General features: G+C 62.3%; 2 protein-coding genes across 15 annotated transcripts in view; both read right to left on the reverse strand.

The window, feature by feature from the left end:
• Positions 1-12,442, reverse strand: part of ARHGEF11 (Rho guanine nucleotide exchange factor 11) — a 28,996-nt gene extending 16,554 nt beyond the window's left edge. For 4 of the 14 annotated variants that reach the window (XM_061443798.1, XM_061443796.1, XM_061443791.1 and 1 more), the window contains exons 1-14: positions 6,629-6,839; positions 5,790-5,881; positions 5,402-5,500; positions 3,950-3,999; positions 3,808-3,865; positions 3,444-3,622; positions 3,268-3,339; positions 2,993-3,112; positions 2,772-2,826; positions 2,616-2,692; positions 2,029-2,166; positions 1,794-1,868; positions 1,462-1,563; positions 405-503 (exon numbers count right to left, since the gene is read on the reverse strand). In XM_061443798.1, the coding sequence (XP_061299782.1) occupies positions 405-503; positions 1,462-1,563; positions 1,794-1,868; positions 2,029-2,166; positions 2,616-2,692; positions 2,772-2,826; positions 2,993-3,112; positions 3,268-3,339; positions 3,444-3,622; positions 3,808-3,865; positions 3,950-3,999; positions 5,402-5,500; positions 5,790-5,881; positions 6,629-6,780 (1,368 nt within the window). In that variant the 5' untranslated portion in view covers positions 6,781-6,839. Of the gene's footprint in view, positions 1-404; positions 504-1,461; positions 1,564-1,793; positions 1,869-2,028; positions 2,167-2,615; positions 2,693-2,771; positions 2,827-2,992; positions 3,113-3,267; positions 3,340-3,443; positions 3,623-3,807; positions 3,866-3,949; positions 4,000-5,401; positions 5,501-5,789; positions 5,882-6,628; positions 6,840-12,284 lie in introns of those variants that run through there. The other 10 variants (XM_061443804.1, XM_061443803.1, XM_061443802.1 and 7 more) reach the window with 5 other exon arrangements.
• Positions 12,443-14,847: 2,405 nt separating this feature from the next.
• LOC133263912 (ETS translocation variant 3-like) lies at positions 14,848-16,290 on the reverse strand. The gene is made up of 3 exons (XM_061443782.1): positions 16,239-16,290; positions 15,897-16,116; positions 14,848-15,652 (listed from the first exon to the last, which is right to left on the reverse strand). The coding sequence occupies exons 1-3, from the start codon at positions 16,288-16,290 to the stop codon at positions 14,848-14,850; spliced, it is 1,077 nt and encodes a 358-aa protein (XP_061299766.1).
• Positions 16,291-23,691: the final 7,401 nt, after the last annotated feature.

A 23,691-nucleotide genomic window follows, 5' to 3' on the forward strand; every position in this document is an offset into this window, starting at 1 on the left:
ATCCCAGCACCCAACCCATCCCAGCACCCAGTGCTCATCCCAGCACCCAACCCATCCCAGCACCCATTCCAGCACCTTGTGCCCATCCCAGCACCCAACCCATCCCCCTGTGGAGCAGCACAATGGGATCCTGCTCCCTCCAACGAAGGAGCACGAAGGGGAGCGCCTGGAGCCCTGTCCCCCACCCAGGGCCCCCCTCTCCAGAGGTGCCCCAGTTGTGCAACGCCTGCTGCAACCGCCTGCACCGACACACAGGAACCAGCAGCAGCAAAGCGGTGCCGGTGGCAAAACAGCCCTAAAAGCATCCCCGTGCAAGGGCCACGATGGATAACGCCGGCTTTCCAGCGGCTCCCCAGCAGGGACAAGGCATCCCGTGCTGGCTCCCAGCTGAGCCCTGCCCTTACCGCGCTCCTGTCCAAGAAGATGTTCCAGATGTCCTTCCCCAAGCCCCGGCACTCCTTGGCTGTCGTCTGCTGGCAAACGTCGGTGCACAAGTAGAAGAGCTGCAAGGAGGGGAGAGCTGAGGGGGGCAGCGGAGGAGGAGGGTTGGGAAGTGGGGAGGAGGAAGGCTCAGGGCAGGGCCATGAAACAGGAAACGCTGTGGGGTCTGGGAGGGCAGCACCCCTGTGCCACGCCTGGAGGAAGGGGAGGGAGCGCAGCCCTGCGCTGGGCTTCCCTCTGTGGGTGGGAAGCACCGGCTGGCAGCAGCCTGCAGCAGGCAGCAGAGACCAGGAGGGTGCAGGCAGCAGTGCCTGGAGCCACCAGAGCTCCCCAGTGAGGAAAGCAGCCCCAAACCCCCCTGTGCTGGGCGGCATCAACAGGAGGTGAGCAGCAGGGCAGGGAGGGGATCCTGCCCCTCTGCTCTGCTCTGCTCTGCGAGACCCCCTGCAGCACTGGGTGCAGCTCTGGTGTCCTCAGCACAAGGACATGGAGCTGCTGGAGCAAGTGCAGAGGAGGCCACGAGGATGAGCAGGGGCTGGAGCAGCTCCCATAGGAGCCAGGCTGGGAACATTGGGGCTGCTCAGCCTGGAGAAGAGAAGCTGCGTGGAGAGCTCAGAGCAGCTTCCAGTGTGTGAAGGGGGCTGCAAGGATGCTGGAGAGGGGCCTTCATCAGGGACTGGAGCGACAGGACAAGGGGTGATGGGTTCAGACTGGAACAGGGGGATTTAGGTTGGAGGTCGGGAAGTTCTTCCCTGTGAGGGTGGTGGGACACTGGAATGGGTTGAATGGAGAAGCTGCGGCTGCTCCATCCCTGGCAGTGCTCAAGGCCAGGCTGGACACAGGGGCTTGGAGTATCGTGCTCTAGTGGAAGGGGTCCCTGCCCGTGGCAGGGGCTGGAGGAGCTTTCAGCTCCCTTCCAACCCCACCCATTCCATGATTCCATGAAGGAGGGGATGGTGCCAAGCACACAGCTCCATGTGCCCCCCCTGCCCCGCTCAGTGGTGCTGGCGGGTCCCTTACCAGGGGGCTGGGGTCTGCCTGGGAGAAGATGTAGCGCAGGAAGACCCCCAGATGCGCCGGCCGGGACTTGAGCTTGCCCAGGTCCTGGAAAAGGGAGTCGCACTGGGAGCAGAGGAGACAGAGCCAGTCAGGAAGGAAAGGAGCCCAGCTCACAGCTCAGCACCGGGGCGAACCCCACCTCCTGCTTCCCACCCAAGCACCCACCTCCCTCGGACCAGCCTGGATGGAAGGCTTCTAAATGCCACCAAAACAGGCCCCATGTGTGATGATGACAGCCCTGTCCCCCAAGCAGAGGGACAAAGCCCCCCCAAGCAAGCTCTGGGCACCATTACCTCGTTATTGAAGTACCCGGGGTCACAATCCTCCTCTGGCCCGATGATCAGGGGTCGTCCCGTGCGGTCCAAGCCCTGCCAGGGACAGGGGCCAGAGTCAGGAGCCAGGCACCCAGCACTGGGGGGGGGGGGGGGGGGGCACCTTTGCCCTCCCTGCAGCACCCAAGGGAGCCTCGGACCAGGTCTGGTTGGGTCCAGCACCCACTGTGGGAGCCCCAGGTTGTTCCCAACCCACCTGCTCGGCCAGGGGGGTGCCGGGGGTGTCGGAGCCCTGGCGCCGGTGGTGCTGGAAGAGCCGGGCCGTGATGACCGGGGATGTCCTGGGGCTGTCGAGGCCGTGGTCGGACAGCACCGAGTTGCGGTTCAGGGAGACCTGCCCGGGGTGACAGGAGTCAGGGGCCGTGGGGCAGCATGAAGGGGACAGGCCCCGGACCCACCAACCCCCCCGGCGGCCATCAGAGAGGCTTTAAGATGAGGACCACAAGAAGGTTTGGGGCAGCCTTCACTTGGGGGGCAACCACAGCAGGGGAAGCATTCCAAGGGCAAGGAATAGGGAGAGAGCTTCACAAGTCAGTTTGTTCAGGTGACAACTGATCACTGTGATGGCAAAGGCAGCACTCTGAGACCTGCAGATGCACAGAGCCCCCAGTGCTTCCAGGAGAATCTTGGGATAGAATCATGGAATGGTTTGGGTTGGAAGGGATCTTAAAGGTCATCAACCTCCTGCCACGGGCAGGGACACCTTCCACTATCGCAGCTTGCTCCAAGCCTTGAGCACTGCCAGGGATGGAGCATTCCCATGGCTCCGGGTCCTGCTCTCACCTCGCCCACGGATGGGAATCGCTCCGTCCCAGACTCCAACCCGCTGTCCCCATCCTGTGAGTCCAGGGAGAGGCGTCCTGGAAGCAGAGCACAGACTGAGCCGTGAGTTCAGGAGCCGGGGACATGGGGCCGGGGTGAGGCACCACCACAACTCACCTTCCACCACCTTGAAAGCAGCCAAGCCGGAGTCACTGCAGAGCCGTCCCGAGTCCTGCAATGGGAGGACCAGCGGGATATCCCCTGCCCATGGATGTGCCAGCGCAGCAGCTCCCACCCCACAGCAGCCTCCAGAGCTGTGCCCACCACCTCGCAAGGGCCTCCCCGTGCTCCAGCCAGGCTCAGAGGGAGCCGGGAGGACCCCCATTGATGTCCCATACCATGGAGCCACCGGTCTCCTGCAGGATCTTCAGCTGGAGCTGGCTCACCCTCCGCCGGGCTCCCTCGATCTGCTCCTCCACCGCTGTGGCCGGGTTCCTGCTGTAAGCCTCATAGAAGCGCTGCGTGAAGAGACACCACCGCGACACTCACAGACCCCATCCCACCGCCCATCCCGGGCAGGTCCGGTGGCCCAGCGGGCTGCAGCATGCCCGGCTCGTGCTGCAGGGCCTGGGGAGCCAGGCCAGCACCGCAGCAGCCCCATGTGGTGCTGTACCTGCAGCTCTGCCTCCTCCTGCCGCAGCATGTTGCGCAGAATCTGCGTGGCGTGCTTCTGGACCTCGGGGTCCTGCACGTTGGGAGGGATGCAAAGAGCCACGTTGGGCTTTGCTCTCCTCCTGCCCCACACATGGAGCAGGGCCCCTGCAGCGGGAGCACGGAGGGGTTTGGTACCTGCAGGGGTTTGGGGTCGGTGATGCGCTGCGGCGGAGGCAGCGGTGGCGGAGGCGGCGGAGGGGGACAGGCGGGGGTGACACGGGGAGCCCCGGCCGTGCTCATGTCCTGCTGAGAACTGGGGAGCCCCACGGATGGAGGGGGGGAGCCCAGGAGGGTCAGAGCCACGTAGGCACCGGCTGGAACAACAGGGAAGGGTGAGGGTGAGACTGACCCAGTCCCTGCACCTGAGACATCCCATGGGCACCGCGGCAGAGGACGGGCACGTCCCTGTAATGGGGCACCTCCACAAGCAGTGAGGCCACCCCTGATGCGGTGGCAGGGGGTGGGAAGCAGCCCCCCATAGCTCCCTGCCCGTACTCACACTTGATTAACTTCACCACTTCGAGGTGAGAGCTGTTGGTCACCATGGTGCCGTTCACCTGGGAGAGGAGAGCGGGGCTCAGGCAGGCTGGGGATAGGGGGCACAGGGCCCCATGGGCAGGGTGGCAACGGGGGATGCTCACCTTGACGATGCGGTCCCCCTCCTGCACCCCGGCCCTCATGGCTGCTCCCCCTGTGACACAGGGAGCAGAGACAGGAGTCAGCAAACAGAGCCCGAGGCTCCGCTCCCACTGGTCCCAGGTCCTCTCAGCACGTTCTGTGCCACTCATCCTGCCAGGCTGGGGACATGGGGGCCACCAGGCACCCATGGGTGCACACAGCCCATGGGACAAGGCAGGTGATGGAGCCTTGGGTGCTTTACGCTCCCAGCTCATCCAGACAAGCTCTTCTGCTCCCCCAGTCTTTCCCATCTGATTCGAGGTGGAAGAGAGGGCCCCAGCCTGTTACCCCACCATCCAGGTTGGCTCCAACACATCCACATGCCTGCATCCAAAGGCAGGAGCAGGGCCTGGGAAGAGCAGCTCCGCTCTGCCTCCTCTCGCCCTGCTCTTTAACAAAGCTCCCGAGGTTGGAATACACGAAAAATCCACTTATCCTCCAGCCAACACCAAGAGGAAAATGTTTCCATGAGGCCCAACTCCAAGGCAAGGGCCTGAGCCACAGCAGCGAGCCCCGGCAGCGGAAAGTGCCTTGGATTGTTCGGATTCTTCCAGCTTCAACCATCTCCTCATTAGCAAATGAAGCCAGTGGGGAAAGGGGGGGACAGGACCCTGGGATGTCCTGCACTAGGGACATGGTCCTCGTCCCCCTAACCTGAGCCCCTGCTATCGCTGAGCCCAGGACAGGGGGTGATGTGGGGGGCTCCCAATGCAGCTCCAGCTGCAGGATGAAGACACCCCAGCGTTAACCTGCCCTGGAAGCACTCAGCGTTTTCCCTTTCCTAGATTCCCGTTTTTCCTGGCGTTCGGGCTGGAGGGGGGAAGGGGGAGGAGGTGGGAACATCCGCTGTAAAATAAGCAGCTCATTGTCTGTTTCAATTGCTGCTCCCAGCCCTGCCACCCCGCAAAGCCATTAGAGAGCAAAGCCAGGAGCAGGGAGCTGCAAAGGGAATTCCCATCCCAGCCGCGGCTCCCGCGATGTGCAGGGAGCAGGGAGTTATGGATGTGGGGAGCTCGCCCTCAGTCTGCTGTGTCCTGCCCATCCTGGCTGATCCATCACAGGTCATGGAGGGGATGCTCCCCCTCTGCTGCATGAATGGGAGACCTCAGAGCAGCTCCAGTGCCTGAAGGGGCTGCAGGAAACCTGGAGAAGGGCTTTGGACAAGGGACGGAGGGACAGGCCAAGGGGAACGGCTTTACCCTACCATTGGAAGAGGCTTGGAGCAACCTGCTCCAGTAGAAGCTGTCCCTGCCCACGGAACTGGATGAGCCTTAAGCTCCCTTCCCACCCAACCCATTCCCTGGTTCGAGGCTGCAGCGAGCCCCCGAGCTGGGAACCCTTAGGAAGGACCCCCCCTTTCCCCCCTGTTTCCTCACAAGGGGCCAGGGGAGCCGCGGGGCCGCAGCTGCTCTCACCTGGCCGCACCGACTGCACCAGGACGACGCGGTCCCCGCTGACGGTGAAGCCGAAGCCATGCTGGTCCTTCTGGATGATGACGCAGCGCTGGACCAGGCCTGCGCCGGAACAGGAGCAGAACCAGTGAGCCTGCGGCCTCGGCGGCACGGCCGAGGCATCCTCACCCGCCAGACTCCCTGGGGGATGTCCCCGCTCCGACCCCTGTTCCTGGAAACAGGGTGCTGGTGGCGAGAGCCTCGGTCCCTGGGATGCAGCGTTCCCGACCCCACCGGGCTCCCCATGCACTTGCAGCCCTTCCTGGGTGACTTTGGGTGCCCTGAAGGGTCCCCGAAGGGACAGGGGAAGCATCAGGAGGTATCAAGGAAAGGAGGCATCAGGAGAACCTACCTGTGGTTTCGGAGGAGTCGGAGGGCTGGCGGCGGTGCCCCGGAGACCTGCGCTCGGAAGAAGAGTCACTCAGGGAAGACAGGCTGCTTAACCTGGGGAGGAAGAGCAGGGATGAGGGAGAGGGACGGCCGGATGGAGCCAGCCCCATCCATGGCTCCTTAGGGCTTGGGAGAAGGAAATGCAGAGCTGGAAGGTGACAGCGGGCAGCACAGGGAGTGCTGCACGTCCCTGCCATTGCCTGTCCCAGGAAAAGGCTCCTCTCCCTTGCCCACCATAGGGAGCCCCAGAGGAGACTCCAGGACTCTGGAATCTTGTGTTTGCCACTGGGGAGGAGCAGTGGAGGCGACAGGCGAGGGCAGGGATTTGCCATGCAGCACGGACAGGATGGAGCTCAGCCACCGGGCTCAGGGAAGCAGAGCGAGGATGGCTCAGGCAGACACAGGCAGACAAGAACAGGCAGACAACAGGCAGCCAACAGGCGGACAGCAGACATCCCGCTGAGCCTCCTGGGTCCTGCAGTGAGGCTCTGGATGCTGGGCTCATTTCTGTGCATCCAAGGGGCGCCGCACGTCCCCTCGCTGCTGTTACAGGAGAGGGGCTCCCTTTCCCTGTGCCACTCCCTGCTCCCAGCATCATCCCAAGGATGACATTCCGGCTCTGCTGTCCTGTCGCTCCCTCTCCCAGCCCGACCAGCGCCAGCTCTCCTGGACGGGTCAGAAAGCAACGGGAAGAGGTAGGAAATGAAGGTGTTCCCATCGGGAAGCAGCGGGGCTCTGCCTCACGGGATGAAGCGAGGTGCAGGATGAGCGCAGGAGCCCCCCGAGCCCGACCCTGCTTACCTGGGCACGCGAGGCTGCCGCTTGCTGCCCGCTCGGCTGCCGGCAGGACAGGGACAGGGGGGGCACAAGGGACACCCGGAGGCCAGCAGGGAAGGGAAGGGGTGGAAAGAGGAGACAAACACATCAAGAGGCAATGGTGCGGCCCAGGGCATCGCCCCACGGGCAGGGCTGCCTGGGGGCAGGCTTGGGAAGCATCCCCTGCCTACAGCAACATTCCCAGCCTTGCTTTCCCTGCAGGACCATGGAGCCTGGAGACACCCACAGCAGTTCGTAGGGGACGAGCAGGAGGGTCCCCCTAAGTCAGAGCCTGCAGCAGGGTAAAGCCAACAGCCCCGCTCCTGGAGGCAGCTCCTTCCCTGCTCCAGGAGAGGAATATCGGGAAATACCTCATTGGAGGATGCCTGGATAACCTGAATCCAGACCCAACCTGCACAACCGTTACGGTCCAACCTCTCATTGCCTCCATCGCAGCCCTCACCCCCAGCACAAAGGAGCCGGGGATAGGGAAAGGGCTGAAGCATCCCAAGGGCTTTCCTGGGAGCTGAGGGCATCAGTGGGATCAATTCCCTGTATTTCAAGGCAATCCAAGATGGGCCCAGGGCACCTGTGTCAGTCAAAGGGTGAGTGCAGGATTAACCCCACGGGATTACCCGGCAGCTCGGGGCAGGTCAGCCTGATCCAGGCCAAGGCAGGATCGGCTCCTCCTTCTGCATCGGAGCTGCCACACCATGGGATGCTCATGAAGCCTCTTCCTTAGGAGCTCCAGCAGTGCCAGGCCCACGCGAGGCTCAGCCCCAGCCCAGCCAGGAGCCACCAGTGCCACCCCAGTGGAGATGCCAACCCCGATCTGTGTTTCCATCCCTCGGGAAGGAGCCGGGCCAGCGCTGGCTTACTGCCGTCTAAAAGAGTAGTTTAATTCGGCTTTGCATAAGCTGCTTCCTAATTGACTTAGGGAGAGCCCAAACATGCCACTGTGAAGCAAAGGCAGGCAGCCCGATGCAGCCCTGCCCCTGGTGCCCGTTTCCAGCCCTAAGGATCATCCCTTGGGTTGTCCTAAAAGTTCTAACTGAGGAATCCTGCAGCCGCCCTGGACTCTCCCACCCCCGGCACTGGGGCCAGGCTCTGATCTGGAACCCACAGAGGTTTCTGCTATAGAGATTCACAGACTGGTCTGGGTTGGAAGGGAGGTTAAAGCTCATCTGCAGCCACGGGCAGGGACCCCTTCCACTGGAGCAGGATGCTCCAACCCCTGTGTCCAACCTGGCCTTGAGCACTGCCAGGGATGGGGCAGCCACAGCTTCTCTGGGCACCCTGTGCCAGCGCCTCAGCACCCTCACAGGGAAGAGCTTCTGCCTAAGAGCTCATCTCAGTCTCCCCTCTCTTACCAGGTTAAAGCCATTCCCCTTGGCCTGTCCCTACATCCCTTGTCCCAAGCCCCTCTCCAGCTTTCCTGCAGCCCCTTCAGGCACTGGAGCTGCTCTCAGGTCTCCCCTTCAGGAGCCTTCTCTTCTCCAGGCTGCCCCAGCCCAGCTCTCTCAGCCTGGCTCCATGGCAGAGCTGCTCCAGCCCTCGCAGCAGCTCCGTGGCCTCGCTCCAGCAGCTCCACATCCCTCTGGTGCTGCTGCCCCAGAGCTGGATGCAGGATGCAGGGGAGGGGGGGGCTCACAGAGCGCAGCAGAGGGGCAGGATCCCCCCATGACCTGCTTTGAGCTTCTCTCTCCCAATTCTGGCTCCTTCTAGTGAAATCACAGCTCTTCACTCTTCAGGAACACACCCCAGGAGCAAGATGCCCCCAGCCAGGCCAGAAGAGAAGAACACCAAGGAGGGAAATGAACCCATCACAAGCACATCCCTGGTGCTTCCACACCGGGAGCATGACACAGGGCAAAGATTAAGGAGAAGAAGAGCAGCACATCCTCGGAGCGGGTACCCTCCAGCCAGAGCTTTGCTCCAGCATCAGGACCTTGATTCTCTTCTCCTTCCCAGGTCTCCAAATGGCTGCTCCCTGTGATCCCAGCTCCAGGGAAGAGAAACGGGAGCCCGCTCCGGCGTCCCTGGGAAGCGGCTGCCTTTAGGAGCACACAGGGATGCAGGTGGGGACAGCATCGGCCCGCCAGCAGGGGAAAAGTGGGAATATCTATGGAAAGATAAAGCCCACAACACGGAAAGGGGAATCAGTGTGGTGGTGGGATGCCTCCTGCAACAGAGTCACTGCTTCCACCGCAGCTCGGTGATCCCGCATCGGGATTAGCCGGCACCTCCCGCTCCAAAGCCGGCTGCTCTCTCCCCAGGCCACAGCCTTGTGGATGATTCCACACACTGGGATTCTGGGGACAGGAAGGAAGGAAGGAATTTCAGCTTCAAAAATAAATAAAGAAAAATGATTCAGCTTCCTCCCCTTCCCCCTCCCGCGGCTCGGCCGAGGGAACGCGTCCAGCCTGGAGCAGCTCCAGCCTCGCAGCGGAAAACCGGGACGTGCATCTCCCGAGGATGGCCCCGCACATCCCGCCGGGAATGGGCTGTGCGTCCCCTGGGAATGCCGGCTCGAAGCCACCCGCTGCTGCTGCGACGGGGCTGCCCCGTCGCGCACTGACGCATCGGGAAGCTTGGAATGATGCTTGGAATGATGCAGCTGCATCGAAGTTTGAGCGGCAAAGCGGAGTTAAACCTTCCTGGGTGCTGCTGGGATGAGGACAGGGGGGAATACCCCTTCCTGGCATTCCTGGCTGCTGCAGGCAGCCTGCACTGACCCTCGGTCCCTAAGATCCGCTTTTCCTCTCCTCTTTTCCCACTCTGGAGCACACAACAGGTTTCCCACTCCCAACGGATCCCATCCGACGTGCAGGGTGGGAGCAGCCCAGTGCTGGATCAGGAGCCCGGTGCCTCCATCCCGGCCGTGCTGATCCTGGTGGCTCTGCAGCAGCGCCCTGTGGCTCTGTGTGAGTGCCAAGCCTGTGAATCCATGAGGCTGGAGTCATCCTGGATCCGTCTGGGATTCCGCAGCAAAGCTTTTCCCTTCGGCCTCTCCTTGGTTTTATCCCAGGGGAACTGCTGGTGAAGCCTCAGCCCTCGGCAGGCGGCCGGGGCCAAACTTGAGCTTGCAAATCAGATGCAAAGCCCCGTGTAGGCGCCAGGGCCAAGTGGATTTGAATCCCGGGATCCCTCCGGCAGCAGACAGAGGATCCTGCAGGAGCTCCCTTTAAATTAAGGCTTGTAATGAAACGGGGGAAAGCCAAACGAGCGCGACGAGCACGGCAGCGCTGCCCGTTCCAGGCGCCATTCCCAACATTCTGGTGCTCTGTGCGCTGGAGTTTTGCAACGCTGATTCCCAAGGGGCAGGAAAAGCCCAGACTCCGTTGGGTGTCGCGGTGGTGACGCCTGCCTGGCTCACGGGAACCCTGCTCCCTCCCAGAGCCATCCCAAACAACCCCGGAGGAGGCTGCGGGAGCTCCGGAGCAGGATTAGACCCAAAGGGATGGAGACGGAGCAATGGGACCAGAAAGAGCTGAGGAAGAGCATAGGAGGGGAGGAAGGGGTGAGCAGGGATCTGTGTTTTGAGGCTCTGGCTGCCCCATCCCTGGCAGTGCTCAAGGCCAGGTTGGACACAGGGGCTTGGAGCGTCCTGCTCTAGTGGAAGGGGTCCCTGCTCGTAGCTTTAATTGAGCTTTAAGCTCCCTTCCCACCCCAAGCATTCCATGATTCCACGCTTCTCCATCAGCTAACATTTGCCAAGCACTCCACGCACGCTCTGCTCCACTGATGTTACCCATCAGGGCCAGCACCAGCCATCAGGCCGGAGCAGCAGTGCCCCAAAACCCCCTTCCTCCCACCAAAATCCCTTCCCTGCCTGCAAGCCAAGCACGTGGAGGGAGCCCCATAGGGAAAGCAGAGCCGGGATCCCAATCCACCACCGAGGACGATGTGGTTTCCTGGGAACGCTGCCGGATCTCCAGGTCCTTCCCAAGCTCTCCAGGCCCTTCCCAAGCAATCCTGGTGCCGAGCAGTGTAATCATTAACGGTGCCACTCATCTCCTGGAGCACAGACTGGCAGATCTGGTTTGGCCAGCGCCGGTTTGGGGTGCGAGCTGCGCGGCAGACGCAGAGATAGGGAATAACCTTCCTCCAAGGGATGTTTTCTTCCCAACCTTCCTCCTATAACAAAAGCCTCCACATCCCAGCTCACACCTCTTCCAAGCGGGAACTGCTGCTCCCAGAATGCTTTCCATGGGCTCCTTCTCTTTAGGGGTGGCTAAACCCATGGCCAAGCCACATCCCGCAGCCTGATGGGTGATGCTCCCAGTGGTGCACTGCACCTGTACTGGTGGGCACTGGTCTGCCTGGAGCCACGGTGCTGCCGGGACATCGATGGGCTCTGGGTACCACTGTTTGCTTGGTGCTGCGGGCAGGATGGGGCTGCTGGGAGCGGGTTTGGGGGGGAAATCCACACTTTGACCCTTTTTAAGTCATTTTATGTGGCTGAGGAGCCCTGGGCGCCCAGCCCGGCCGGGGCACTGCAGGCTCCTGACCTTAAAGAGCAGAGATCACGGCTATTTAAAGAGCAGGGAGAAGACTTAAGCCTGGTAATGCTGTCCGGCGTGAATCCCGCTGCTTCCCTGCCCGGGATGGCAGCGAACCCCAGCAGCTCCCCCATTCCCAGGCACCAAATCCCCTTCTGGAGCCGCAGCATCCGCAGGGAGCCCACGTTGAGCATCTTCAACTGGGCACCAAAGCACCCAGCGCCCTGAGGCGGAAGTGAGCAGGAACCCTTGTCCTTGGCCGCTGGCACGGATGGGAGGGATCACAGGATCATGGGATCGTGGAGTGGGTTGGAATGGATGCTCCAAGCTCATCGAAAGCCATGGCAGGGACCCCCCTTCCACTGGAGCAGGGGGCTCCAAGCCCCATGAGCACCGCCAGGGATGGGGCAGCCACAGCTTCTCCATTCAACCCATTCCAGTGTCCCAGCACCCTCACGGGGAAGAACTTCCCAAGATCCCATCTCCACCTCCCCTCCGCAGGTTACAGCCATTCCCCTTGGCCTGTCCCTACCTTTCTCACCACGATCCCTGTGGAGCGGACAACGTCGCATCCCTACGGATGGAACCCGCGCCCCTCATCCGCGCCAGGGACACGGCCGCTCCCAGCCCACCTCCATCCCTCGCCTCATCCCGAACCAAATGGGGTTTATCCAGGGGTTATCCCCCCCCTCCCGGTTTGCATCCCTGCTCCGGCGCCAGCCGCGGACACGGGGCCGTGGATGCCAACGGGATGTGCTGAGGAGGAGCAAAGCGCCCATTGCCAGCTCCCAAACGCTGCAGGAAGCACCTGGGACCGCCCGGATCGGCGACCCTCAGCCCGCATTCCCAAGGGAACGGCGCGCACATCCCACGGGCTTTGGTCCCTTCAATCCCAGCCCAGACCCCTCGGAGCCGCCCCACAGCAAAACGGGGTTAAAGCCGCTGGGAGAGCCCGGGAGCAGCCCCGGCCCTGCCGCTGGGGCACCGGGGGGGCTCCGCTTTAACGGGGGAACGGGGGGGGGCCCTGCCCGGATCACGGCACCGGGACCCCCCCCAAGGCCGCGGGCGGCCCTGCCCCGCTCCCGAAACCACCCGGTTTCACCCCAAACCCCGCTGCCCCCCCCCGGCCCCACACGTACCTGTCGAGGGCCTGCGGAGGCCGCACGCTCATGGTGCCTCGCCCGCGGCCCCGCGGAGCTCAGGGCGCCGGGAGCCGCCGCCCCGCTCCGGCCGCCACCATCCCCGGGCGCTGCGGGGGCGGCCTCGGGGCAGGGCCCGAGCCCCCGCTCCGCTGCCGGATCCCGGCCCCGCTCGCTGTGGAGGAGGCGGCGGCGGCGGCGGCGGCGAGGCCCCCCCCCGCCCCCGACCCGCCCGGCGGCGCTGGGGGCCGGGCCGAGGGAGAGGCCTAAAGCCCGCTCCCAATCCCCGGGCTCGCCCGGCCCCCGCGGCCGGAGAGGGGGCAGCGCCGGCGGGGAGCGAGCGGGGGAGGAGGCGCGGGGGAAGGCCCCGGGGTTGGGGGGGGGATCCGTGGGGTGACCGGATGTGGGGGACCCATGGGGATAGCCAGAGGTGGGGGCCCCACAGCGTGGATGGGGACCCATGGGGAGACCGGAGTGTGGGGAGCCATGGGGACAGCCAGGCACTGGGGACCCATAGAGGGAGCCTCGGTAGTGGGGATCCACATCGGGAGTGAGCCATGGAGATGGGTTTGGGGATCACATCTGGAATGAGCTATAGACATGGGTTTGGGGATCACATCTGGAGTGAGCCATGGAGATGGGTTTGGGGATACACATCTGGAGTGTGCTATAGACATGGGTTTGGGGATCACATCTGGAGTGAGCCATGGAGATGGGTTTGGGGATCACATCTGGAATGAGCTATAGACATGGGTTTGGGGATCCACATCGGGAGTGAGCCATGGAGATGGGTTTGGGGATCACATCTGGAGTGAGCTATGGACATGGGTTTGGGGATCACATCTGGAGTGAGCTATAGACATGGGTTTGGGGATCACATCTGGAGTGAGCTATGGAGATGGGTTTGGGGATCACATCTGGAGTGAGCTATAGACATGGGTTTGGGGATCACATCTGGAGTGAGCTATAGACATGGGTTTGGGGATCACATCTGGAGTGTGCTATAGACATGGGTTTGGGGTTCCACATCTGGAGTGAGCTATAGACATGGGTTTGGGGTTCCACATCTGGAGTGAGCTATAGACATGGGTTTGGGGATCCACATCTGGAGTGAGCTATAGAGATGGGTTTGGGGGATCCACATCTGGAGTGAGCTATAGACATGGGTTTGGGGGATCACATCTGGAGTGAGCCATGGAGATGGGTTTGGGGGATCACATCTGGAGTGAGCCATGGAGATGGGTTTGGGGATCACATCTGGAGTGTGCTATAGACATGGGTTTGAGGATCACATCTGGAGTGAGCTATGGAGATGGGTTTGGGGATCACATCTGGAGTGTGCTATAGACATGGTTTGGGGATCACATCTGGAGTGAGCCATGGACATGGGTTTGGGGATCACATCTGGAATGAGCTATAGACATGGGTTTGGGATTCCACATCTGGAGTGAGCTATGGAGATGGGTTTGGGGGATCCACATCTGGAGTGAGCCATGGAGATGGGTTTGGGGATCACATCTGGAGTGTGCTATAGACATGGGTTTGAGGATCACATCTGGAGTGAGCTATGGAGATGGGTTTGGGGATCACATCTGGAGTGTGCTATAGACATGGGTTTGGGGATCACATCTGGAGTGAGCCATGACATGGGTTTGGGGATCACATCTGGAATGAGCTATAGACATGGGTTTGGGATTCCACATCTGGAGTGAGCTATGGAGATGGGCTGGGGATCCACATCTGGAGTGAGCTATGGAGATGGGTTTGGGGATCCACATCTGGAGTGAGCTATAGACATGGGTTTGGGGATCACATCTGGAGTGAACTATGGAGATGGGTTTGGGGATCCACATCTGGAGTGAGCTATAGACATGGGTTTGGGGATCCACATCTGAGTGAACTATGGAGATGGGTTTGGGGGATCACATCTGGAGTGAGCTTTAGACAGGTTTGAGAGACACCTCCCCCCCATCCCTGGCGCTGTCCCCCCTGTTCCACTATGGGGTGACCCACGGACACTGGGTTATGGGGTCCCCCTGGACCCCCTGGACCCGGAAATTGGGGCCCTGAGCCATGGCAGGGATTTGGGGGGCACCAGGTCTCAGAGGGGAAGGGGAGGCTCAGCCCCCGGTGCCCCACAAGGAGCCCCCAAGCCCTCACCACCCCCTGAGCCATTGGGGGTCCCCCAAAAGGAGACTGCCCCCCCCCCCCCCCCCCCAATTCCTGCCCCGCCAGAATTCCCAGCGCAGAAAGCATGGAAAATGAAAATGAAAATGAGCCCTGTTCCGGGAATCCGGGACACGGATCCATGCGCCCCGAATCCCAACCCAAGGGCTTCATGCTCCACGGGGGGGCTGATGGGTTAATTGGGGGTGCCCCTCATAGGGGGGGGTTGGGGTCAGGGACGTGGCTTTGGGGTGCAGTTGAGAGCAGCCAGACCCCTCTGCACACGGGTTTACGGGGGGGGGGGGGGCGGGAGGGCAAAGGCTGATCTGCCCCACATCCCCCAGACCTCATGGGGGCTCAGCCATGGGGCCAGGTCCTACGGTGGGGATGGGGAGGGTCAGATGGGGGGCACCCCCCTTCTGCTGGTCCCCTGGAGCTCCAGCTTCAGCCCAGCGATGGCGCCTTCCTCCTCCTCTTTGCCTTCCTGCGCTGGCCGGGATGGGCGCTCCAGCCCCATTCCATAGGGAAAACGGGGGTGCAGGAGCAGGGATGTGGGGGGCAGCAGCGGTGCTGGGGGACAGGAGGGGAAAGGGGCCCAGGTTGGGGGTCCCAGCGGAGGGGGGCAGACAGCCAGGCAGGGCAGCAGCTCCGGGCCCCCAAACCGGCAGCAGGAGCCCCCCAAGTATGGGGGGGCCGAGGAGCTGTATCCTGAGGGCAACAGGAGAGCGGGAATGGGGCTCCCCATCCTCTCCCAGCACAGCCACTGGGTGCTGCTGTGGGACCAGGAACCGCGGGCAGGATGCAGGCAGCGCCCTCCTGCCTGCGCCAAGCCCCGCTCCCCGCACCCAGCACCCAGTGCCGGTGCCCACGGCTGGGTGCTGGCCCCACACTCACTGCTCCCGGGGGTGCTCTCCCTCCTGTCCAGCGCACCGGGGTGCTGGGGAGCCCAGTGCCGGCTCCGCAGCGCGTTTGGCACCCACTGCGGGGACAATAAGGGGATGTGGCAGCAGTGGGGACGGTGCGGGGTGCCCGGGGGGGTGCGTGGCTCCGGTACCTGGCTCGGCATGCCAGGGGGCCGGCACAGGCTGCGGGGATCCCACAGCGGGCAGCGGAGGAGGAGGAGGAGGAGGTGGCTGAAGTCGAACTTGTAGGTGAAGCGTTTGCCCTTGGTCTTGTGCAGGATGCGCTTGTTGTAGTAGTACCTGGGGGGACGGACACGGGCACCCCGGGATGCTCCCATGGGATGATGCCCCCCACCCCCCCGCCGCCTCCCAGCGCCCCACATCCACCTGAGGATGGAGGAGGGGGGGCGGCTCTGCGGAACCACGGAATCATGGCGGGGAAGGGACCTTAAAGCTCATCCAAAGCCACGGGCTCCTTCCACAGCCCAGGTTGCTCCAAGCCTCATCCTGGACCTCTTCCAGGGCTCGGGAAGCCGCTGCTCACCTCAGCGCCCGGCTCAGTTTGTCGTAGTTCATCTGGGGTTTGCATTTCCTGCGCCCCCAGAGCCGGGCCACCTCGTCAGGGTCCTTGATGACGAACTCCCCGTCCTCGCCCTGCTGCTGCCAGGCGATGACGTGGCGGAATTCCTCCTTCTGCAGCAGCTCCAGGATGAAATGCCAGAGCTGGATCTGCCGGGAGCCGGGGCTGGACGCCAGAGCGAGCGCTGCGGGGAGCGGGCACCCTCAGGGGCACGGGGACATCACCCCCGGGCCGCCGCTCCCCACCGTGGGGTGCGGGCAGGGAGGGAATGGGGGGCTCGGGGGGGCCCCATCGCTCCGTGCTCACCTGGGAGCCAGCAGGAGCCGGGCAGAGCCGGGCACGGGCAGAGCCGCTGCATCCTGCAGCCTGCGGGGAGCACGAGAGCACGGGATGCACCAGGGATGCAGCCGATAACCGGGATGCAGCCGGGATGCACCCACCATCAGGGATGCACCCAGCAACCAGGATGCACCCACCATCAGGGATGCACCCACCATCAGGGATGCACCCAGCAACCGGGATGCACCCAGTAACGGGGATGCACCCAGCAACCAGGATGCACCCAGTAACGGGGATGCACCCACCATCAGGGATGCACCCAGTAACGGGGATGCACCCAGCAACCGGGATGCACCCAGCAACCAGGATGCACCCAGTAACGGGGATGCACCCAGTAACGGGGATGCACCCAGCAACCGGGATGCACCCAGTAACGGGGATGCACCCAGTAACCGGCATGCACCCAGCAACCGGGATGCACCCAGTAACCGGGATGCACCCAGTAACGGGGATGCACCCAGTAACAGGGATGCACCCAGTAACGGGGATGCACCCAGCAACCAGGATGCACCCAGTAATGGGGATGCACCCAGTAACGGGGATGCACCCACCATCAGGGATGCACCCAGTAACCGGGATGCACCCAGCAACCAGGATGCACCCAGTAACGGGGATGCACCCAGCAACCGGGATGCACCCAGCAACCGAGATGCACCCACCATCAGGGATGCACCCAGTAACGGGGATGCACCCAGTAACCAGGATGCACCCAGTAACGGGGATGCACCCAGTAACCAGGATGCACCCAGCAACCGGGATGCACCCACCATCAAGGATGCACCCTGTAACGGAGATGCACCCAGTAACGGGGATGCACCCAGCAACCGGGATGCACCCAGTAACGGGGATGCACCCAGTAACGGGGATGCACCCAGTAACGGGGATGCACCCAGCAACCGGGATACACCCAGTAACGGGGATGCACCCAGTAATGGGGATGCACCCAGCAACCGGGATGCACCCAGTAACGGGGATGCACCCAGCAACCGGGATACACCCAGTAACGGGGATGCACCCAGTAATGGGGATGCACCCAGCAACCGGGATGCACCCAGTAACGGGGATGCACCCAGTAACCAGGATGCACCCAGTAACGGGGATGCACCCAGCAACCGGGATGCACCCTGTAAGGGGGATGCACCCAGTAATGGGGATGCACCCAGCAACCGGGATGCACCCAGTAACGGGGATGCACCCAGTAACCGGGATGCACCCAGTAACGGGGATGCACCCAGTAACGGGGATGCACCCAGCAACCGGGATGCACCCAGCAACTGGGAAGCACCCAGCAACCGGGATGCACCCAGTAACCAGGATGCACCCAGTAATCAGGAATTCATCCAGCAACCAGGATGCACCCAGTATCTGCGATGCACCCAGCAACCGGGATGCACCCAGCATCAGGAACGCATCCAGCAACCGGGATGCACCCAACAACAGGAATGCATCCAGCAACCGGGATGCACCCAACAACAGGAATGCATCCAGCAACCGGGATGCACCCAGTAACCGGGATGCTCCCACCATCAGAGGTGCATCCAATACTTGGGATGCAGTCGGCATGAAGCCAGCACTCGGGATAAGCCCAGCACCCAGGATGTCCCCACTATGCCCTCAGCACCCAAGGTGCTCCCACCATCAGGGATGCACTCAGCAACCGGGATGTAACTGGGATGCACCCAGTAACTGGGATACACTCAGGATGCACCCACCCGCTGAGGATGGGGCTGTGCTGGTCGTGGCTATTGCACCCCATGGGATGTGTCCTCCCTCACAGGGGGTTCAGCATCACCCGAACCCCCAAACCCTTCGCCCTCGACCCCATCCTGCAGGGTACCGGGGTGGGGGGACCCCAACATCCCCCTGCCCCACTCACCTGCAGCCTCCCTTCCCTTCCCAGTGGGACGATCCCTCTGAGGGGCTCTGGGAGCATCCCTGGCTATATAAAGGGAGGGGATGGGTTAAGGATAAATCTGCTTAAAGCCAGTGGGAGGAGAGGGGGGAGCGGGGGCAGCTTTGGGGGTCCCTGCTTCACTCCGCATCCTGCTCCATCCGTCCCAGCCCGATACAAGTGGGACAATTTGGGATACCTGGATTGGAGCAGGAAGGCTCCAAGAGCAGCAGATCCAAAGGGCAGGAGGCTGCGCCCCACCTCCTACCTCCCCCCGGGGGTCTTGTACGGTGATGGAAAAGCTTCGTGCCCGGTTTTCCCTCTCCTCATTCCCTTCCCTCTCCTCCTTTATTCCCCAGCTCCCGATGCCTGGTGCGGGGGGGGCGGTGTTGAGCCCTTGTGGGGGTGTTTTCCCCATCTCCAAGGTGAGGTCCCCCCAGGGACACAGCCCTGAGGAGCACAGGTGTGGAAGGGGGGGCTCAGAATGGGGATGAGGGGGACCCAGGGTGGGGACCGAGTGGACCCCTGCATCCTGCTCTAGGGATGATGGGGAGCAGGGGTCCCCCCAGAATGGGGGCACAGGGGCAGCGGGGGGGGGGTCTGCATGGGGTGTTTAGGGCTGATCCCATAGGGCTGAGTGCCCAGGGTGGGATTTGGCCACGCTCCTGCTCCTTTATCTCTCCCAAATCCCGCTCCAATCTCCTTAGCCCTGTTCCCCCCCCCCAGCCCTGCAGGGTCCCCGCGGGGCCGCAGGTGAAGGACCTGTTTGTTTAGAAGCGTTTAATGCTATTAAAGCAAGCGGCTTAGGGAGCATCGGGACAGAAGGGAGCTGGGGGGGGACCCCAGTGGGGCTGAACGGGGGCAGGTCCCGGGAATCATCCCAGGTGTGGGGCAGGGAGCAGGAGGTGCCCCATGGTGAGTTGTGACCCCTTCATTCCCCAGGGCTGGAGCCCCCATCCCAGGAAGCCTCCTCCCTGTCCCCTCGTTCCCATCCTTCATCTCCTGGGACCGCGGGATTCAAGAGGTTTCAAACAGGATCTGAACCATGAGGATGACAAAGGGATGAAGGTCACAGCCTGGGTACATCCAGGCGAGGAGCTGGTCCCCAGGCAGGCTGCGTCCGGGGGATCCCGCCTCCTGCTCGGTCCCCTCCTGTATCCCAGGGATGGATACGGGCATCCCAGTGTTGGATACAGCACCCTGCATACGGTTATTCCAGTGTTGAATGCAGCATCCTGGAGCTGGATACAGCCACCCAAGGGCCGGATATGGCCATCCTGGTGCGGGATGCGGTCATCCCGGGGCTGAATACTCCTGTCTCGGTGCTGGATGCAGCATCTTGGGGCTGTATAGAATGCCCCGGGTCTGTATAGAGCTGCCCCAAGTGTGTATAGACCCACGTGGCTCTGTATAGATCCATCCCGGGTCTGTATAGAGCCCCCAGGTCTGTATGGATCCATCCCAGGTGTGTATGGAGCCCCCCCAGGTCTGTACGGATCCATCCCGGGTCTGTATAGAGCCCCCAGGTCTGTATGGATCCATCCCGGGTCTGTATAGAGCCCCCAGGTCTGTATGGATCTATCCCAGGTGTGTATGGAGCCCCCCCAGGTCTGTACGGATCCATCCCGGGTCTGTATAGAGCCCCCCCGGTCTGTATGGATCCATCCCGGGTCTGTATAGAGCCCCCCCGGTCTGTATGGATCCATCCCGGGTGTGTATGGAGCCCCCCGGGTCTGTATAGAGACCCCCAGGTCTGTACGGATCCATTCCGGATCTGTATAGAACCCTCCCGCGTCTGTGTGGATCCATCCCGGATGTGTATGGGGCCCCTTGGATCTGTATAGAGACCCCCAGGGTCTGTATAGGGCCCCCTGGGTCTGTATAGACCCATCCTGGGTCTGTATAGAGCCTTCCGGGTCTGTATGGATCTATCCCGGATCTGTATAGAACCCTCCCGGATCTGTATGGATCCATCCCGGGTGTGTATGGAGCCCCCCGGGTCTGTATGGATCCATCCCGGATCTGTATAGAACCCTCCCGGGTCTGTATGGATCCATCCCGGGTGTGTATGGGGCCCTCCGGGTCTGTATAGAGCCCCCCAGGTCTGTATGGATCCATTCCGGATCTGTATAGAACCCTCCCGCGTCTGTGTGGATCCATCCCGGATGTGTATGGGGCCCCCTGGATCTGTATAGAGACCCCCAGGGTCTGTATAGGGCCCCCCGGGTCTGTATAGACCCATCCTGGGTCTGTATAGAGCCCCCCCCCCGGTCTGTATAGAGCCCCAGGGTCTGTAAGGATCCATCCCGGGTCTGTATAGAGCCCCCCCCCCCCGGTCTGTATAGGGCCCCCCGGGTCTGTATAGACCCATCCTGGGTCTGTATAGAGCCTTCCGGGTCTGTATGGAGCTCCCCCCCCCCCCCCCCGGTCTGTATGGAGCTCCCCAGGTCTGTATGGATCCATCCCGGGTATGTATAGATCCCCCTCCCCTCCCCCCCCCCCCCCCCGGTCTGTAGGTCTGTATGGAGCCCCTCGGGTCTGTATAGAGCTCCCCCCGGTCTGTCTGTACCCATCCCGGTCTGTATGGATCCCCCCCGGTCTGTATGGAGCCCCCCCCCCCCGGTCTGTATGGAGCCCCCCCCCACCGGTCTGTCTGTACCCATCAAAGTCTCTGTATGGATCCCCCCCCGGTCTGTCTGTACCCCCCCATCCCTGTCTGTACCCATCCCTGTCTGTACGTACCCCCCCCGGTCCCTATGCCCCCCCCCCCCAGACGCTCCCTGCCCTCCCCTCTCTCCCCTCTCAGCCCCGGGCCGGGTTCAGCCGCTCCCGGCAGCGCCGGTCCCGGGCGGGGCCCAGGAGCGCTCCCGGCTGCGGGGGCCTCGACTGCGGCTCCGCGGGGCGCGGCCGGGCCCGGAGCCCGCTCCTGGGCGCTCCCCGCCTGGGTCCGGCCCTGCCCGGGCTTGAACGCGCCGGGAGCGAGGGCGACGGAGCCGGCACCGGGGGGGGGGGAAGGGGGGAACCCCCGAGGGCCCCCCCCGCTTCCCATGGGATGGAGGCGCTAATGGGGGATCAATCACTGCAGCGCACTGCAGGATGGGGTCGGGGGGGAATGGGGGGGCAAGGAGGAGGTGGGTGGGTGGGAGCGGGAGGGGAGCCATGGCTGGGGTAGAGGGAGCAGCCAGAGCTGGGAAAGGGATCAAAGGATAGGGGAGGAATGGGATGGAAAGGGAAGGAGGAGGGATGGGGTGAGCGGAGCGGGCTCGTCTGGGGATGAGGGGTGAGGAACAGGGGAGGTGGGATCGGAGGGAGGTGATAAAGGAGGAGGAGAAGGAAAGGGGGAGAGGAGGCAGGAACAGTGCCGGGGACAGCGCCGGGAGCAGGACGAGGGCCCCCTCCAGTTCCCAAAGCCTCTTCCAGGTCCCATGAGAGGGGATGGAAGCGCAACCCCTCCAGGCTCCTTTTGGGATGCAGCCGATGTGGTGCCGGGCAGGATCAGGCCCTGGGGTTCGGGATAGGGCGGCTCAGCTCCCGCTGCCTCCCAGAGGTGCCTTTTGGGAGCCAAGGGAGGATTAACAGCACCTGGGGCAGGAATGGGGCTGGAGGTGGTTTAATTGCTGTGAAGAGGAGGCTGGGACGGGATGAAAGAAGAGCTTTGGGCTTTTACTGCTCCGGTGCATCCAGGTGGTTCCAACAGCAGCGGGCTCCTGGTGCTCTGGACACATTCCCACAGGGAGCAGAGACCCCCGGGATCAGTGTGGGAATAGGGAGACCTATGGGGGTGCAGAGGGTGTGGGGAAGCTCCCGTGGGTCTCGCTGCTCTCGGGGGGATCCCACAGGCCCGAGCGAGCATCCTGCATCCCGCTGAGCCCTCCCTGCAAAGCCTTTGGAAAGTCCCAGAGGATTCTCCCCACACGCACCAGCAGGTCCAGGGAATGTCCCCCCCCATCCCACCAGAGCACTCCCATAGGAAGGGCGCTGCTGGCAGCAGGGATTGAAGCTGGGTTTGGTTGAGCTCAGTTTAAACACAGCTTTACAAGAGCGCAGCCCCCGGCCTGCTCAGCCAAGCTCTAGGGCTCTGGGAATGCTCTGGCTTTCCATGCATCCATTCATCTGTCCATCCCTCCATCCGTCCCTCCATCCATACATCCATCATCCACCATCATCCATCCCTCCATCCATCCATCCATCCATCCATCCATCCATCCATCCATCATCCATCCCTCCATCCGTCCGTCCATCCATCATCCATCCATCCATCCATCATCCATCCATCCATCCATCATCCATCCATCCATCCATCCATCCATCCATCATCCATCCATCCATCCATCCATCCATCCATCATCCATCCCTCCATCCGTCCGTCCATCCATCATCCATCCATCCATCCATCCATCCATCCATCCATCCATCCATCATCCATCCATCATCCATCCATCCATCCATCATCCATCCATCCATCCATCATCCATCCATCCATCCATCCATCCATCCATGCATCATCCATCATCCATCCACCCATCCATCCATCCCTCCATCCGTCCATCCATCATCCATCCATCCATCCATCCATCCATCCATCCATCCATCCATCTCTCCATCCCTCCCTCCCTCCCTCCCTCCATCCCTCCCTCCCTCCCTCCATCCATCCATTCATCCATCCATCCATTCATCCATCATCCATCCATCCCTCCATCCGTCCATCCATCATCCATCCATCCATCCATCCATCCATCCATCCATCCATCCCTCCCTCCCTCCCTCCCTCCCTCCCTCCATCCATCCATTCATCCATCCATCCCTCCATCCCTCCCTCCCTCCCTCCCTCCCTCCATCCATCATCCATTCATCCATCCATCCATCTCTCCATCCCTCCATCCATCTCTCCATCCCTCCATCCATCCATCCACCCATCCACCATCCATCCATCCATCCATCCATCCATCCATCCATCCATCCATCCATCCATCCATCCATTCATCATCCATCCATCATCCATCCATCCATCCATCCATCCATCCATCATCCATCCATCCATCTCTCCATCCCTCCATCTCTCCATCCCTCCCTCCCTCCCTCCCTCCATCCATCCATCATCCATCCATCCATCCATCCATCCATCCATCCATCCATCCATCCATCCATCCATCTCCACCGAGTCGGCCCAGGAAGACAGGACATGGGTTGGTCCATCCCTCCCTCCCCAGGCACTGGGATATGGGTCCATCCGTGCATCCATCCATCCCCACTGAGCTACCCCCGGGAGATGGGATGTGGGTCCATCCATCCATGCATCCATCCCTCCCCACCGAGTCGCCCCAGGGAGACAGGACACGGGTTGGTCCATCCCTCCCTCCCCACCAGCCGATGGGACCAGAGGTTCGGGATGCAGGAACCAGAGCTCAGGAGCTGCTCCCCCAAATCCCACCCAAGCACATCCCGAACCGCTCGGACACCAAAGCCAGCGCTGCTTAGTTAAAAGGTTTTATTTAACTTTTTAATTTGAGGTAAAATACTTTGTGTATT

Source organism: Pezoporus flaviventris, unplaced genomic scaffold (assembly GCF_033815535.1).
Source record: "Pezoporus flaviventris isolate CSIRO_AGI_PZ_B2104156 unplaced genomic scaffold, CSIRO_AGI_Pfla_v1 ptg000530l, whole genome shotgun sequence".
NCBI classification, from domain to species: Eukaryota; Metazoa; Chordata; class Aves; order Psittaciformes; family Psittacidae; genus Pezoporus; species Pezoporus flaviventris.